Source organism: Ammospiza caudacuta, chromosome 2 (assembly GCF_027887145.1).
Source record: "Ammospiza caudacuta isolate bAmmCau1 chromosome 2, bAmmCau1.pri, whole genome shotgun sequence".
NCBI lineage: Eukaryota > Metazoa > Chordata > Aves > Passeriformes > Passerellidae > Ammospiza > Ammospiza caudacuta.
The window spans coordinates 57,412,980-57,429,016 of NC_080594.1; the positions used below are offsets into that span (position 1 = coordinate 57,412,980).

At 42.6% G+C, this 16,037-nt stretch overlaps 1 protein-coding gene across 1 annotated transcript; it reads left to right on the plus strand.

The window, feature by feature from the left end:
* Positions 1-607: 607 nt before the first annotated feature.
* Positions 608-4,924, plus strand: C2H13orf42 (chromosome 2 C13orf42 homolog). Its single transcript, XM_058825584.1, has 3 exons — positions 608-1,021; positions 3,716-3,863; positions 4,692-4,924. Exons 1-3 carry the CDS (start codon positions 608-610, stop codon positions 4,922-4,924), a joined length of 795 nt encoding a protein of 264 aa, XP_058681567.1.
* The last annotated feature ends 11,113 nt before the right edge of the window (positions 4,925-16,037 follow it).

Below are 16,037 nucleotides of genomic sequence, written 5' to 3' on the forward strand. Positions count from 1 at the left end.
GGCTCCTGGCAGCGCCGAGCTATCAGGTAGCTGAAGCCATCTCCTGGTTACTGCCGGGTGAAGCCCAGAGCCACTTCTTTCAGCAGCTGGACTCCACTCGACAGGAACTACTCCTCTCCACCCAGACTTTGGCCCTGTGGAGGCCGATTCCAGCCGACTCTTCCCGAGCATCCCCCGCGGCGGTCGGGAGCGGATCAGCACCACGGCCAGCGCCCCCGGCCGCCCGCAGCCGCGCCCAGGGAACCCAAAGGAGCGCAGGAGTCGCGGGAGAGGGAAGTCCTGCCTCCGTGCTGATGCTTTTTATGGGGACCAGACACCAAAAGAAAGGTCAAAGCATGCTGTTTGACCTCCTCAGATATATTTTAAACCGAGGAAAGGATAAAGATCTTTCACAGAAACAAATGGAATAGAAAAGACATTTCTGGGTTACCACCACGCTTCTCACAATGTTAGACTGAAAACAATTGGTGCAGCCACAGGGATTTTTTCCCCTTCTCATAACAGTAAGTGGCAATTTGCTTGTCTGCAAAGGTAACTGCTGCTGATTGCCAGATCCAGTGTGAAATTAAGGAGCTGAAAAAGTATAAAGGGGAGGAAGTGACACATTATGTTCAAAAAGATCCATTCTATATTTCACCCCAACTCCCAGCGAAGAAACGTGACAGATGACATTCCTTATAGTGATGGAGCTGGTTCTGCAGTGAGACTGATCCGCAGCACTTCCATGTATGTCCTTGGAGGTGAGCAGGAAAAAGTTAGTGAACCGCTAAAAAAGTGCAGAAGTACAACCAGCATTGACTCTTGCTTTCAGCCAAAAGAGGAAGACAGAGACTGGATGTACACTAAGACTCAGGACTGCTTGAAGTACCTGCAGGATCTGCTAGCCTTGAGGAAAAAATATCTTGAAAACATCAATAACTTGAAATCCATGCATATGGCTTCAGATTCTCCAGCATCCACAAGATCATCCAAAACTGGAAAAAAGTCATTTCTTCCACTTCCTTCCAAAGAGCCTTCTAAGGTAATTTCAAAGAACTTTTTCCATGTGCTTAGTCTTAAGCAACAAAATCATCAAAGCTATGTCACCTGTATTGATTTTCTGCTTTACTGCTTTCAGTCAGTTGTCATTTTTCTTTTGCACCAATTTAAGTGTTGCTAAATACGTTGAGATTCTTTCTAAGCAGTGTAAAATTAGGAATGAATGACTGGTCATGGAAAGAAATGTATATGTCTCTGTTTGAGGGGGGAAATGTTGGGAGAGAGAAAGTAGGAAAAAAATTCTGAGTATGGAAAATGTTGGAAATGAAAGAGCAAGCTCTGACCTTCTACTGAAGTACCTCTGAGTCCTTCACTATGATTAGTGAAGTCCAGCTTGACTGACAAATGCAGTAATCTCTGGGTTTCATGGCAGTCTTATTATTGACAAAATTACTTGCACAAAATAATTATAAATTCACTGAAACAAACAGGATTTTTTTTTTTTGAGCAGTCAATTAGTTTGTCAGTGCTACATTTAGCATCAGTGCAACCTCTACTGGTTGTGGATGTGGGGCATGAGGAATTCTTAAGGTTTCCTTTCTCTGTTCATTAATAAGTTGGTGGGTCATGTCTAGACAGTGAAATTCTTAACCATTTACTGTAATCAAAATACAAAAATAAAAATGGAATATCATGATTGGTGCAGATTATTTTCATGTATCCTAGAAATAAAAGCTTTATAGGTTAGCATGTCACTGGACAGTTCAGTGGTTACCTTGACTCTGGACTTGATTCAGTGAGGACAAAACAAAGGACTGCAGCAAGTGGATTGATCTGTTTAGGTAACATGACTGCAAACAAGACTTCAACAGGAGACTCACAGGTTATCCCGTGCAGTCTTTAAGCTGGATAATAATGGGAACAGTGGGAAGAAGGGGTGTAGGGCTGAAATTACTGATTAGGCCAGGTTGACGTTACATAATGTTGCTGCCATATTTAGATGTTCTGTCACAGAGCAGAGTGTCAGAATGGTTTGTGAACTTCTGAGATGTGCTGCGGAAAATACTGCTTAAGAAAAACACCAAAGCTTAACTTGTTTTTTGGCAAACAATTGGATCGCCCACAGTCTGAGGCTACGAATGCTGTCATCTGACTTTGGCCCTGTGAATGAACAGTCCTGGTAGTGACTGGCATGCTCACTCCATCACCCATCCCCTTGGAAACAGACAGGAACACCAGCAGAGTATTCTTGCCAACACAAATGGCAGAGTCACAGCTGCATACCTCTGGCTTTGTAAAAATTAGGGAGAGGTCAAGAAGCCTTTTACACAATTCAGACTATTCTTCCTAGCTACACATTTTATGTGCACAGATTGCAAAGTTTGTGTTATCACCAGGCTTGAATTGTTTTGTCCCAGGCTACCTGCTCTTATTAAATTACTTATCAGTGGGAATTCACTTCTTTCTCTAACCTGCTGCATGATTTATAGGAAGGTAATTTGTCCAGACAAACCTGTCCTCATGGGAGTTTTGATCCAAAGATCCCTGGGTCCTGGGATCTCACTATGGATTCAAAATGTGCCACTTGTGTCTAGTGGAAAAAAAGAAGAGAGGTGGGTCAGATGTGGGGAGCACATTGGCATGTCTTTAAAATGCCTTTTAACCAATAAGGGCTTAGTCATAATAGCAGTCACTATTTCCAGTAGATGTGTGGTAGCAGCTATCTTTTAACACTTCTCAGGATGTCAATCAACCCATAATGTCAGGAGGGGAATCAGCTAGTTCATCTCTCTGCCTCCACAGCACAGGGAACAGGCTGGTCCTTCAGAGGTGTGACATGGCACGCATCCTTTTCTCTCATTGAAACCCAGGGTAGCAATTTTCTGAGCTGGTATTGCAGCCTGACATTATACCTGACTTAGACCAGCAAGGAAAATATATGTCCCTTCATTAGGTAGAGCCTGGAAGGAATTATTCATCCCATTTGTACCTTCAGAATCCCTAACCCAGGTTTTATGACTGCTTCAGCATTTATAGATAGGCATTTCCTTTTTCATCAAGACAGGCTCCTAATTTTTAACTGTGTGCCTTTCCTGTGGGAATTATCACAGTGTTGAATGACTCATAATTTAGCGCACACCATCCTTTTTAATTTCAAAAAGACTTCAGCAATTTAGATCTGGATTAATTTCACCTAACCTAGGCATTTTAATAAGATGCTTATATTAGTAACAAAGTTACCCCTCAATCCCTTTTCAGCTGAGAGAAAGAGCTGCCTGCAGAGGAGGGTTCAGCCTACTTAAGGCCTGACTCATCTTCTGAAGCTACTGGAGCCCAGCATTAATTACAGAAGGAGCCCTGCATGGCTACATTTCTAATGTGTGTCTCCTTGGGAACCTAGTGCTAGGCAGGATAAATTTGGTCGTAAAGCCCAGCTGTCACTTAGCCACCCAATTAAATGGCCTGGTACATGGATTCTGAGGGATTTCAAAACACCTGGCCAGTAGTGCCCAGGTGGAAGAAACTTGTTGTTGAACATGCAACAGGATGGATATTGGTTAGATATCTGCTGCCCTGCTTTCTTTGATTTCTACACTGTGGAGTAGTTTGGACCTGTGTTTATTTTCTGACAGCCTGAAATGTGGCATCAAACACATCTTTCATATAGAGTATGCTCATTAAGAAATCATTGTGCCCAACCCTTGGCTAACTATTTTCTCCTTTGTCTGATCAACAGGCATCTGTGGAAAGAAAAGGTACACAGTCCAGTTCAGATGTAAGAGAAGCAATAGCCTTCTTTGACTCAGTGATTGCAGACCTGGACTCAGAGAGATGGCGGAGAGTTCCTGACGTGGATCTGCCAAATGTGGATGTCGATTTTGATGGTGCAGTATAAACCAGCCAAATATGATGGGTTTTGGGGTGCAGAGGATAGAGGAAGGAAAGGCATTGTGACACCACATTTGTTTAATGAATTTATTTAATTAATCAATTGTCTTCTAGTTTTGTTTCCCAAATTTAGGACCATTATATGCAATATGTGAAATTACAGTAATATGTCACTTGTTCCCTGTTGAATGGGTGCAACTATTTTATGTGCAGTCATTACATGGCAAATATAGCACGTGCAGGGTTGGAATAGTGCTTGCCTTCTGCTCAGGGCTGAACTCCACCCTTGCATTTGTATCTCAAGCTGTCTATGGAGAATTATAGAAAGTATAAATGTAATTTTTTCTTCACTTTTTTTTTTTTTTTTTTTTGAGAAATGACTGGGTGACTCCTTTACAACTATCAAAAAAGAAGTCATTTGATGATTAGGCTAAATAACTGGAGGTTTCCATCAGAAAAAAATGAGATTGCCCAAAGAAATGAAGATGTGCCAATTTAAGGTCATCCTGTATAATCAGCAGAGGGATATAGATGTTTCTCACCTTTGCTTCAGGCTGAAGTGATTAACTGAAGCAGATCATTTTAGCAGTGCCCAAAGAGTATATTTGAAGGGACTAGCTCTCACATACATATTTATGCTGCAGGTGTTGGAATTCTAGATAAAATTAATCCCATCCCGAGTGATATCCTGCAGTGAAACCAGGTTTGTCTCCTGATCTTGCCCCCAGGAAGGACCCAGCAACCACCCTTGCTGTGTTCCCTCACTGTGCAGATAAAAATGTCACTGACAAGCTGTTAATCCCAGATTGTCTTCTGTCTTCCAGTTGCTACCAGTACAAGTGAACACAGTCTGCATTCAAACTGGATCCTTCGGGCTCCCCGGAGATACTCACAGGACACTGCCCAAGCAGCTAAGCAATCCCAAAGAAACAGTCAGAGGAGAACCACTGGCTCTAGGAAAAGGCTGGAAAGGCATCCCATGTACCTGCCCAAAGCTGTGGAAGGGGCATACAGCACTTTAAAATTTAAACCTAAAACACGCAAGAAAGAATGTTGAAAGAAGAATGTTTCCTCTTTGTTCCCTTTTCACTTGAAGACAGAATATATGAAATAGGGCATGTAAGACCTCAATTTTTTTCTGTTTTGTTTTGTTTTGTTTTTTACCACTGATCCATCACTTACACTCCAGAAATGACCTGTGCAGTCACTGAAAGTTCTTCACAGGGGACGTATTTTAAGCCATGGCTATTCCAATGTTGGACTCATATGAGGGTTTACCTCATCAAATTTTCTGTGCCTAACAATACTGCTTTGTCATTCAGCTTGGTGGGGGGGGAACTCCAGCTTGACAAGCCTTTTTTTCTAGTGCTGTTACAGAAAGCAATGATTCAGAGATTGCCTGGTGCAGTAATTTTTCTTCTGACTCCAGTACTGCAAAGCATTTCAAGGAATTCAGCAAATATTTTAGAGTTTTTGCAGAGGTGTTTCCAATGTCAGAGCAGTGAAGCAGAATTTTCTCCTTCTGTTGCTTGTGAAATTTGTACGTGCCATCATTGACTCTTATTTTCTGAGAGTATACAGCAGCACCAAGATACACTCAGTCTGCAGCATGAGCAGAAAAGAGCTGGAGTGAGGGAATCAGCGTTAGAAACTTGTGTTTAGGGTAATAGTGTGCTCCAGTGTGTTTTGTACTCTGCTTGCTATTAGAAATGGTTCTGTGGTTGGATGCATCAAAATAATCACTGCACCCAAAAATGTATGCAACTTGTTTCAAATGGTTACACCATGTGCTAGTTTTCATCTAACACCCAGCTGATGAATCTAGGCACCCCAGCGTTCACTAGAAAAGCTTAAAGTCATGGAGAACATTTTGTGAATAAATTGGAGCAAAGGTTGTTCTCAGGGGCAGATGAGAACTTGCAGACAAAGCCACCACATCACCTTTAGATTATACCAAATATTTGGAATTCTGCTACTCCATCATTAAAGACAATATATTAGGATGAATGAAGTCTAGAAGCGTTTCTCTTCATCTTAAAGAGGATATGTATTCCATGTGATACTTGGAATTAATAAGACCCATGCTCTGCCTGTCAGAGCTCATACTTTGTCTTAAGAATTTGCTAAGGTGTTTGGGATCAAGCTTTTTCTTACTTAGATTTTTTTTATCTGGCATCATTCAGCTGGTGCTGGACTATGACAGATGGATCATGGCAGCACTGGTATGACCAGCTGGTGATTTGCTAGTGTTTCCTTGTTTCTATGATCAGTAGTTTTTGTGTCCACAGGCTTGGATGAATTTCCTAAGGCACTGGCCATCAATATAGCCCATCTGATATACAAAAACCCCCATAAACCTTGTGCCCTCACACAGAACATTTGGTAGGTGTTAATTCTTGCTGGTTTGTGTTCCCAGTCCTTGGGACTAAGTTATTCAAAAGGCATTTCTGCCATGGGCTGCAAGTATATCTCTGAAGTTAATGATCTAGGCCACTTTCTGTCACAAGATAGAAAAGTGCCAAAAAACCATATGTTCCTCCATTCAGAGCTGGCATCTCCTGTTTGATGAAAACATTTTGATTCTTTTTCTAGTGATGTTTGTGAAGCAGATGGAAGAATTGTTTCTGTAGCACTTCAGTTCTGGAGATGCTTTTGTTGCTCTTGGCCTAGTTTGCATTCTCTTGAAAATTACCAGTTTAAATAACATAATTGATACATACTCAAGAAGAGTTTAAATTAAGGTCTGGGTTTTGTCTCCCTGCTGTTGGTGCTTTTCACAATAGTCTGTATCCTTTATATTGTGTTGCTGCCTTTGTACCTCCCCAGTTCTGTACTGTGCACCCTGAGCTGAATGCACTTTAAACTATTCTGCCTCTGAATGTATTCATGGAGTTCCACTCAGCCAGGTGGGATAACCAGAGCACAGCTTGTTCCAAACACACCCCTAGGATGTGGCATGCCTCGAGGCTGCAGCTCTGTGTATGTGTGAGAGAAGGGGGACAGTGCTCAGAACTGTACATTTTTGGCAACTGTGTCACCCTGAAACTCCTCTCCAAACAAAATTTAATGCTAAAGTTTCCGAGGAACATTTTTACTGACTGTGTGGGCATCTTTTTGCTACTAGAACCTGCAACATGGATGGGTGCTGACAGGAAATCTCACCATCTTGTTTGAGTTACTACAACAGAATTATGCATGTGCATAATTAAAATACTGATGAGAAAAAAGAAGAAAAGAAAAGGATTCCAATGTTTTTCTGCCCTGGGCTGTGTTTCATGTTCATAGTGCCAAGGTTTTATGCATTGGAGTAACTGATCTCTTTGCTATTGTTTTAAGAATGCATTTTGATGTGCACAACCAGACTGCTTCAGCATGTGCAAAGCAAGAAGTCCTTCGCTGTAACCTCCTGTCTGTCCTTGTAAAACAGACATCTCTGATCATCTGGTTGTGATAGGGGGTGAGGGTCCCCCTGCTGTCCAGCAGAGAACCTTCAGTGTGAAATTGGGTTTGCTTTTATGAATAAGAGACAAAGTGTGTGGGGGGGCGAAATCAGATTTATAATTTCTATTTGGATTCTGTCATTTTTCTCAACTTTTCTTAAAGTTCACTTCAAGCCAGTCATCATCTTGGAAAATTCTAATTAAGTAAGTAAAATAAACCAGTTTTTCTCTGAGAACATGTTCTATCACCTATCCCATGAATACAGGCACCTTCCTTCTTCTTCTAGCATATTAGCCCCTGTATGCTCCTCACTGAACATGGCTTGGCTCCAACAGAGTTGTGGAGAGCAGTGCCTGCATCTCAGGGCACTCTCTGTGGAGGTGGGAGTTGAGGCTTCAAAGGTCTTGTGCTCGAGCAGCTAGCGAAGCACAGAGGGAGCAGGAGAGAGGAGAGGGGACCATCTCCATCCCAGTGTCAGCTTCCTCCTCAGAGAAGGATTTAGTGTGGATGGCACCACCCTCTGTATTATCCCAAGACAGAACCCTGCCCCTGCCTGGCACTGGCTCATCCTAGGCAGCTTTCTACACAGCTTCCAGGAGCAGTTGGTTGTCCTACAAAAGTGCTTCCCATCTGGGCTGAATCATTCCCTCGTGGCTTTGCAGGAAGAGCTCTCTGCATGGACACTGAAGGGATTCTCTCTGTCTTGGCATGCCCTCTAAATGACCTTGCTGCAACCTGCAGGTATTTTCAGGCATAGCATCCTAGAAATTAAGCAGCTACTAGAGGTGTTCTGACAGTGCCAATCACACAGAAGAGTTGTTCGTGACCGGCAGAGCTCTGAGTGACCTAGATCTTTCTAAGAGATTGTTAGTGAGCCCTCTGAGTCATGCCCCCAGGCCGTGGTAATGAAGGGCATCAACCAGGAGCTCTATCGATCAAGGTCACTGTGTGCCAGTGTTCCCTGCAGCACTGATCCCCAAGAGCTCTTTCCCAGAGTGCACTGGAATAATAGGCAAGATCTTTGCAAAAACATCTCATATTTTGTTGTTTCAAATCCAGCTCAGCTGAAGTATTAGGATATGTCAGGTCCTTCTAGCCTGTGTCATTGCTGAGTGCTAGCTCTGAAGTGGCCCTGGCTACAGATTTCTGTGACACCGCATCCCCATCTGTCTTCGAGAAACTGAAGACACTGTGTACAAGAATCCAGAAACTGAAGAGAGGTGAAGTCTGTTGAAGGAATCACGTCCTGGAGGATTCAAAATAATTTTGTCTTTTTGGGTTGAGCAACTCAGTGTAATCACAATGCATGTAAGCGAGGGGAAATCGTAAGGGTCTTTGGCAGAAACAGAAGAAATATAGGCAGCTAATGGAAAGTTGGCAGCTGGACAAGATGTAAGCTCTGGTTTGAATCTTGCAGGGCCATAAAGCTACGATGAAGGCAGAAGGTGTCAGTATCGCCTCGAGTAACGCAGGAAGTCCTCCGAGGTAATGCATAGAAAAATTCATGGCTATCTGCTGCTCCAGCTTTGAGGGGGTGTATTAAAAATATTAGATTCACACCTAGTGGGTGTCTTGAAAATTTTCACAGCTGTTGGGTCAGTTTGTCATTCTGTTTGGATAAATTTGGGAGAGTACCTCCTGTGATTTGGTGGTGGGGCAGGCCCACAAGGAGATGAAAGCAGCACGGAGCTGACCAGTCACAGCAGGCTCTGTTTAGGAGGGTTTTGCCAATTTTTGGGCCTGTAGCTCTGAATTATGCCCATGGTAAAGAGAAAACAGGCTGCACAAAGTCGGTGGAATGACTCTTTAACTATTGTGAGTTTAGCAGGTAGAAAAATGTTCTGCAAGAATTTTGAGGGCAAACCATGACAAATGAGCCCAGCTGCTACAGACCAAACTGAGAAGCAGAAGCTAAAGCCTGTTGCTTGATTAGCAGCAATTTAGTGCATGATGACAACTTTTCTACTACTAGGCTTGTCATATTAAAATATTGTCCATCTTTTATAAGGCAACCATCCGAATGACTCAGTGACTGTGATACCCTGACTCCGCACAGAAGATGAGGTAGCCTATTACAGAAAATATAAAAAGAATTTATGGAATTAAAAGTGATGTATTCCACCCTTTAATAAAAGTGAGATTGAGAAGGAAGCAAGACTTTACCAAGAAGTTTATGGCACTGACAGGGAGGCACAGCACATGACAACAAAGTAAAATAAGTGATTGAGCACAAACCTTCCACAATTAAGCGCTGGGGACTGTCACGACATCAGCTCTTGAAGATTTCTAGACAGGTAGCTAAAATTGTGACTTGGCCACACGGTGGCAGTTCATTCCTAGCTATTCTGCAACCCTCCTATTTCTGTGAACAAGAGAACTGAAGATGAAAGTAAAAGGGAAGTTTTGTCCTGCTTCATCGAGAGACAGTCAGTGTGTGTATCTGTTATTCACCTCTGCCCTCCTTATTTCCCAGGCAGTTGTTTGGCAGTTTTCAATGATCGTTAGTTCTTTAAATGAGTTTACTTTTCCAGGGAGAGATTTCCTTAGGCTATAAACAGCCATGACATCACAGGGGACACTGAGACCTCAGTAAATCATGGCTGAGAGGGTGACCACTTGTCTTTGACTGTGGCTGGAAACAAATGGACAAAGTAATGTCATCGCTAGGAATAATGCACTCTAAGGTACAGAAAATACAAAGATGGATCAAAAAAAAATAAGCAGAGGAATTTAAGATTCAGAAGTTCAGTCTTGAGATAGGTCTGAGTTAAGGATTCTGACCTGATTCTGGAGTTTCTCCCAAGGCCCAGGAGAATCAGTATATGATTTTCCCAGCTTCTTGGGGTTTGTAATGCTGTTATTCCAGAATTTACTAATCCAAGCAGTTTGGTTAGTCAAAAACTAACCTGCTCCTGCTCCTGTGTCTTCCAGGGGTATGTTTTTATTTAGGGCATGAAAGCTAAACTTCTATATTTTTTTTTTCCTCTTTTTTATGCCAAAATACTAATTTGAAGGGGGAAAAAAGGAAGATGTCTTTGCACTGCTTATGACTACAAGTCAGCAATGGCAGATTTAGTTGGCTCTGTGGTCTCAAAATATTCAGACTAATAAGGTTCCCTGCATTAAAAAGAGCCCTGGCACTGCTCACATGCAGGCTCTCAGTCTGTGCTGGGTTGTGTCTTGATGTGACACTGGGTCCTTTTGAACTGACAGACATGCAGCCGTCATATACAGGTATTTGTATGTGGAACAGCAAGGGAGGAAGGGGCTTGCTCAAGGATAAACAAGTTGTTCCTAAGTTAGAGCTAGCTTTAGTATCACTTCACTGAAAGAACTAATTCATAGCATTCTTACTCTTCAATAGCTTCACTTTTCAGTTTCCAATATGCAGAATTAATTTTACCACCCTCACATCAGGGATACAGATCATTGCTGTGCCAGGAAAGTGAGGGGATTGGTGGAAGGGCTCTGGTGCAAGCAGAGCTGACCTGCAATTGCAGTTGAATAAACCCAAGTGGGCACACTTGGGGCAAGACTTGCACTCACCCTAAGTGGGATTTTCAAAAGGCACATAACTAGCATCAGTGGGAGTAAAGTGACTCTGACAAATGCACTGGTGCCTGACTGCTTCTGGAAAAGCTGGTCTGGAGCCAAGCTTGAGCAAACACAGCTTCACTTCTAGGAATTAAATTAGACTCATGAGAAGTCCAGAATTAGGCTAGTCTTTCTGCCTGTAAGCCTATTAACTTTAAGCCCTGGGGCTGTGTCATTCTGAGTTAGAAAGGACTGTCCCACACCTCTGTCACATTTCTGCAGCCCTTGCTGCTCTCCTCCTGCAGGGCTGGGGCTGTTACTGATCTTCCCATTTAATTTGAGCCTGAAGAATTTGTTGACAATGTTCCTCAAAGTTCAGTTACTTACAAACCCAGAATTTATATAAATGCTTTGTGAATTTTAGAAATCTTGCTGCTCTTATTCTCACTTAGCTATGTCTGAGGGCTCTTGCAAGAGGCATTCAAAATTGATGTACTATTAAAAATAAAAAAAAGAAGACATGAAGAAGAAAGGAAAATCACATCTGCAGTGTCAGAACAGTAACAAGCAGGTGTAAGTTGGTTGCTGCAAAGAGAGCACAGCAGAAGCAGCAAGCAGGCAGTTTGACCCTGGTGAGCTTCTTCCAGAATCACTGTTTAACATGAAAATATGAGGTGAGAGAATAACAATCCAACATCAAGCTTTGAATGTCAGATAAAAATGCCAATTTTTGTATGGTTTTCTGAAAATGCCAGTTGTCTTCCACTCAAATCTGATATGAGATCCATTAATTTCCTCTTTTCGTTCTGTCAATAGTTCAGTTATATTGGTTCTAAAAAGATAAAAAATTGTCCAGAGATTATTTTCTTGTAGCTGTCTTTAGTCACACTCTTCCTTCAAAATTTACTGTTTTCTTTATGAAAACTTGAATTATTGATGTGAAGAATTTAGGACTGGGGATCAAAATGAGTAAAACTATTAAAAAATGAATGTACACAAAAGTGAGGGCACTGGGCGTTTTTTAGGGTCCTACTATCACACTTTAACTAGCATTTAATGAGCTCTATTTTTCCTCTTTTATTACAGTATATTAGTGTTTTCCCTTCCTTTAGTATGGATTTATCAATTCATGTCTGAAATGTCATTATAGAGACCTTTGGCAAAGAAACCTGCTAAAAACACATGCATTTGATCCTTCAGAAGAGAAGTACTGGTCTGAATGAGGATTTTTGTAATGGGGTCAAAGGGAGTTAAAACCTGATTATGTGGTGAGAAGAATTATCAATAGAATTGGGGCCCCAACAGCTCTGCAATTCACAATTATAATTAAATCTGAGCAGCTTGTGCCAAAAATCAGTGCTGAGTCATATCCCCATAGAGGTTGAGTGACTTGTGCTCAGCATAAATCAGGAAAGAACTCAGAAGAGGCAGAGACATCTCTCATCGGTGGTGACAGATTGATTTGCCCATGAGATTAATAATGCCTTTACCTACTGCCAGGTTTACCTTTCCTCTCTGGGTTTCATGTGGTGAGTGTGATAAAACAGACTCCTGCATGTGGCCAGCCTGTGTCAGGAGGCAGGAAAGAGCTGACAGAGACCCTCTTGGCTCAGTGGGGACCCTCCACCCTCCCCTAGGTGGAGGGAAGCTGTGAGCCAATGCCACACCAAATGCCAACAATCCTTTGAGGGAGATGGCCTTGACTGGAAAACTTCCTGAGCCAGGGAAGGGGGCTCTGTGCAACTCACCCTGTGCTGTGGCATGGGCTGGGAAACACTCCACTGGGAAACTCATGCAACTCATCCCTCCGCAGCCCTGGTTCATTGACAGGAAGGATGGTTTCATTAACAGATCACAGAAAGTACATTTTTAGCTCAAAAAAATCCTCGATGAGTTCATAGTGTCGTTAACTGAGCTCATTACTTTTGGGGTGTATTCTTATTCAGCAGAAATCTTAAATGACAGGTCCATGGCAATGCACAGCTTAACAATGATGATACTTAGGTAAAAATGAGTAGCTAGATTTCTCACTAGTAATTTTTGAAAAAAGTGTTTCAGTGCCTGCCAGGTGGTTTGCACAGAACACAGCCCTGGTCCTCAGGAAGAAATTTCCATCCCAATCTACATTGCTTGACTTAATTATTAATATGAAGACTAAACACAGACAGATGGCAAAATAAACTCTGTTAGGTTGGTGTCAATCCGAAGTTCCGTCCACCAACGTAACTGGGTGCAGATATTGAGCCAAAACATATAGATAGCTCTTAATGTGAGTCTGAGGTGTCACAGTTTGCACAAAAAAAAAGACCTGAGAGTCAAGTTCTTGGCCTCTGGGGCGCGTATATCAAACCAGAGTGGATGGTGACATTTGTAGAGATTTTCTGGCTCTTTTCAGCATGCACACACATGCTTAAGTTGGGCCTCACTCTCATTTTTTCCTGGATCTGGCAGCTTGCTTTCTATGCTGAGCTGATAGTAGTTTTGTCTTTCAGATGTTTACTTGTGTTGTGCCTGCAAGCTCGCCAGAAACACTCAGGCTGTTCTGCCTGTGCTCTGATTTTTTGCTCTCAGCCTCTGAAATGGTTTTGCATGCAGTGTGTTTTATTTCTCCTTCCCCCATCCCTGTCCCTCACCTCCCACTATAACTGTATTTCTCTGGTAGTGGCTAATTGCACTAATATCAGGAGAACAGGAAGAAAAATTTAACGATAGGTGTAGCCAAAATACAAGAGCAGGCAGAGAAAGTGGACTGACTGATGTAGGAATTTTCCACTAGGTATAAAAAATTGCAGATGTGCAAACTCTTCTTGACAGGGTACATGGGCTCCTCTCAATCTGTCTGGAGTGACTCTGACCAGCTAAGGACTTGTGCATCCAGCACAAGCCATGGCCTAGCTCCTGTGCAGCCACCAGAGGCTGATAGCCACTCATGCAGGATATTCATCTCAGGGGTAGGATGAATCACCTTCTCAAAATGCCTTTCTCTCACAATCCATAAAGGGCCAATTAGCCCTGACTACATGCATGACTTCTAGCAATCCAAAGGCAGGTGAAATGAATTGCAAATCCTTTCTTTGCAACATGTGTGATATCTCAGAGCAGTTCAACGTGACTGTAGCCTAAATATACCTCTGCGTCTCCCTTTGCAGTTTTCATGCTGCTTTGTTGAATCTTACAGGGCAATCAGAAAAGAATTGAAAATTAAAATAATGCCAGTAGCTGCACTGGGAAGGTATTTGAATTTACTCCTGGCTGCTTTATGTCCTTGGTATTGAAGATCTATAAAGGAATCATGACAGGTTGCTTTCTACTATCTCTAACTCCTATCTCTATCAGGAGTTTCACTAGGAAGATAAGAGTGACATCTATTTATTTATTTCAAACTAGGAATCTAAACTCTAATTTTGACATCTTAGTGTTAACCACTCCTATATACTCATGCTATCTCCCTTTCCTTCTCAGCCTTTCCCTGCTCCCACTGGGCCAGAGACTCTTTCTTACTCAGGTTTTTGTAGCATCTGACATGCCAGGATCAAGGTCTTTTCTGGACCCTCTGGAAGTTGCTCAGATGCAGAAGATGCAGAGGGACACATATTCTGATGAATGATGATTCTGTGTAGTTTTTTTATCTGTGGCATCGATTGATCTTTCTCAACAGGGGAGAAGAGAGCTCTGCGCTGAGCTGAAAATATATAGGATAGAAGGGATAAGACTCTGTAAAGAGATAAGGCTAAAGGACTACATTTTCCTTCCTCATATGGCTATTTTTTCCACTTTCTGTGTTTCTGTTTGAGGAATCATACCTTCTGGACAAGGCATGGAGGAACCCTTGCATGCCCACTGTGTTCCCCTCAGCCCATCACTCCAAAGATCTCTTGATAGGGATTTATCCAATTTCTTTTCTTTTTCCTTGGAAATTGCTTTTATAAAATCAAGAAGTTTAGAGAATTCTGTGTCCTGCTTTCTGGCTCCCCTGTATCCAGCTCTATCATTGGCAGGATCATTTTCAGAGGGAACTAGACTGGATGATTTTGGCTGTATGTTACCTGAATCATTGTGCTCCATATTCTTCAGAACCCAGGCAGGAATCAGAAATATCTTCATGACTTTTGCTCTGTATGATGATGTTACTGATTCATGTGACACATGCCAGTAAGGAAAGACATTTTGCTCCTTCTCTATGGCTTGGAGAGCACACCTAGGCCAGTGCCTCCTGGCAGACCCTGCTGTCAGACCAAGGTGTTGAGTTGTTAGCAAGTTCAGACTCCTGTATGTCAGTGTCCACACCTAAGTTAGAAGTTTAAGCTCCAGGATGATGGAGATTTACTCAATGGATCAGGTGAAGTCTGTGGTTATTCAGCTGACCTGCTGATACAGCTCCTCCAGTAAAGAAGTAACCTCCACAGACTCTGTCAGCTCATTCAGGAGGAGCTCGGTTTCAGGTGCCTTTAACCTGTCCTAGAGGCTGTCCCTACAGAGTGATGGAAACATGGGCATGACCACTCAGCACAGGGAGAGCACAGCACTTCTGTGTGAACAGGCAATCTTTGTTCTCTGAGTTCCCACTTGCACAACATCAACAGCCTTCCCTGTTTCTCCCGGTATACAACCAAAGCTCATGAGTGAGAAGCAGCTCTTCTCTGGGGCTTGCCCCAAACTAGTCTTGATTTTCATCAACAATATCTCAAAATATAAACAGAAATCTCTGTGAAACAAGCAGGAGGAAGGGGATGCCTCATTCCAGTAGGTTAGTTTATTTTCCTGATCTTTGCTCAAGATACATCTCCTAGGTCAGACAGGTAGCATGCTGATCCCACCAGCAGCTTCTATGTCCAAGCTTTTCTTCGTGTCTGTAGGTCTTTGGGAGTTGTCCTCTGGAATGAATGTACTATATTTTCATCTGAAAAGGAGGACAGAGAGAGCAATGCTTCTTCACTGCTCTTTTGCCAGGGGAGGCCTTTGTGATGTCATGCCAGGCAAGTGCTGTCTCACTCGTACTGCACCTGGCCAGGCCTGCCCTGAGTCTTGCTTTGAGGAGAACTGAGAAGAGGAGACTTGCTGAGGAACAGTAGTCACATGCAGGAATTCATAATGCAAAGTACTTACATTTTTCAGCTCCAGGCCCCTCCTACTCCTCCCCAGAATTTAATGGCCACCTCTCTTAGTCCTAAGACTTTAATTTGATCATACCCGAA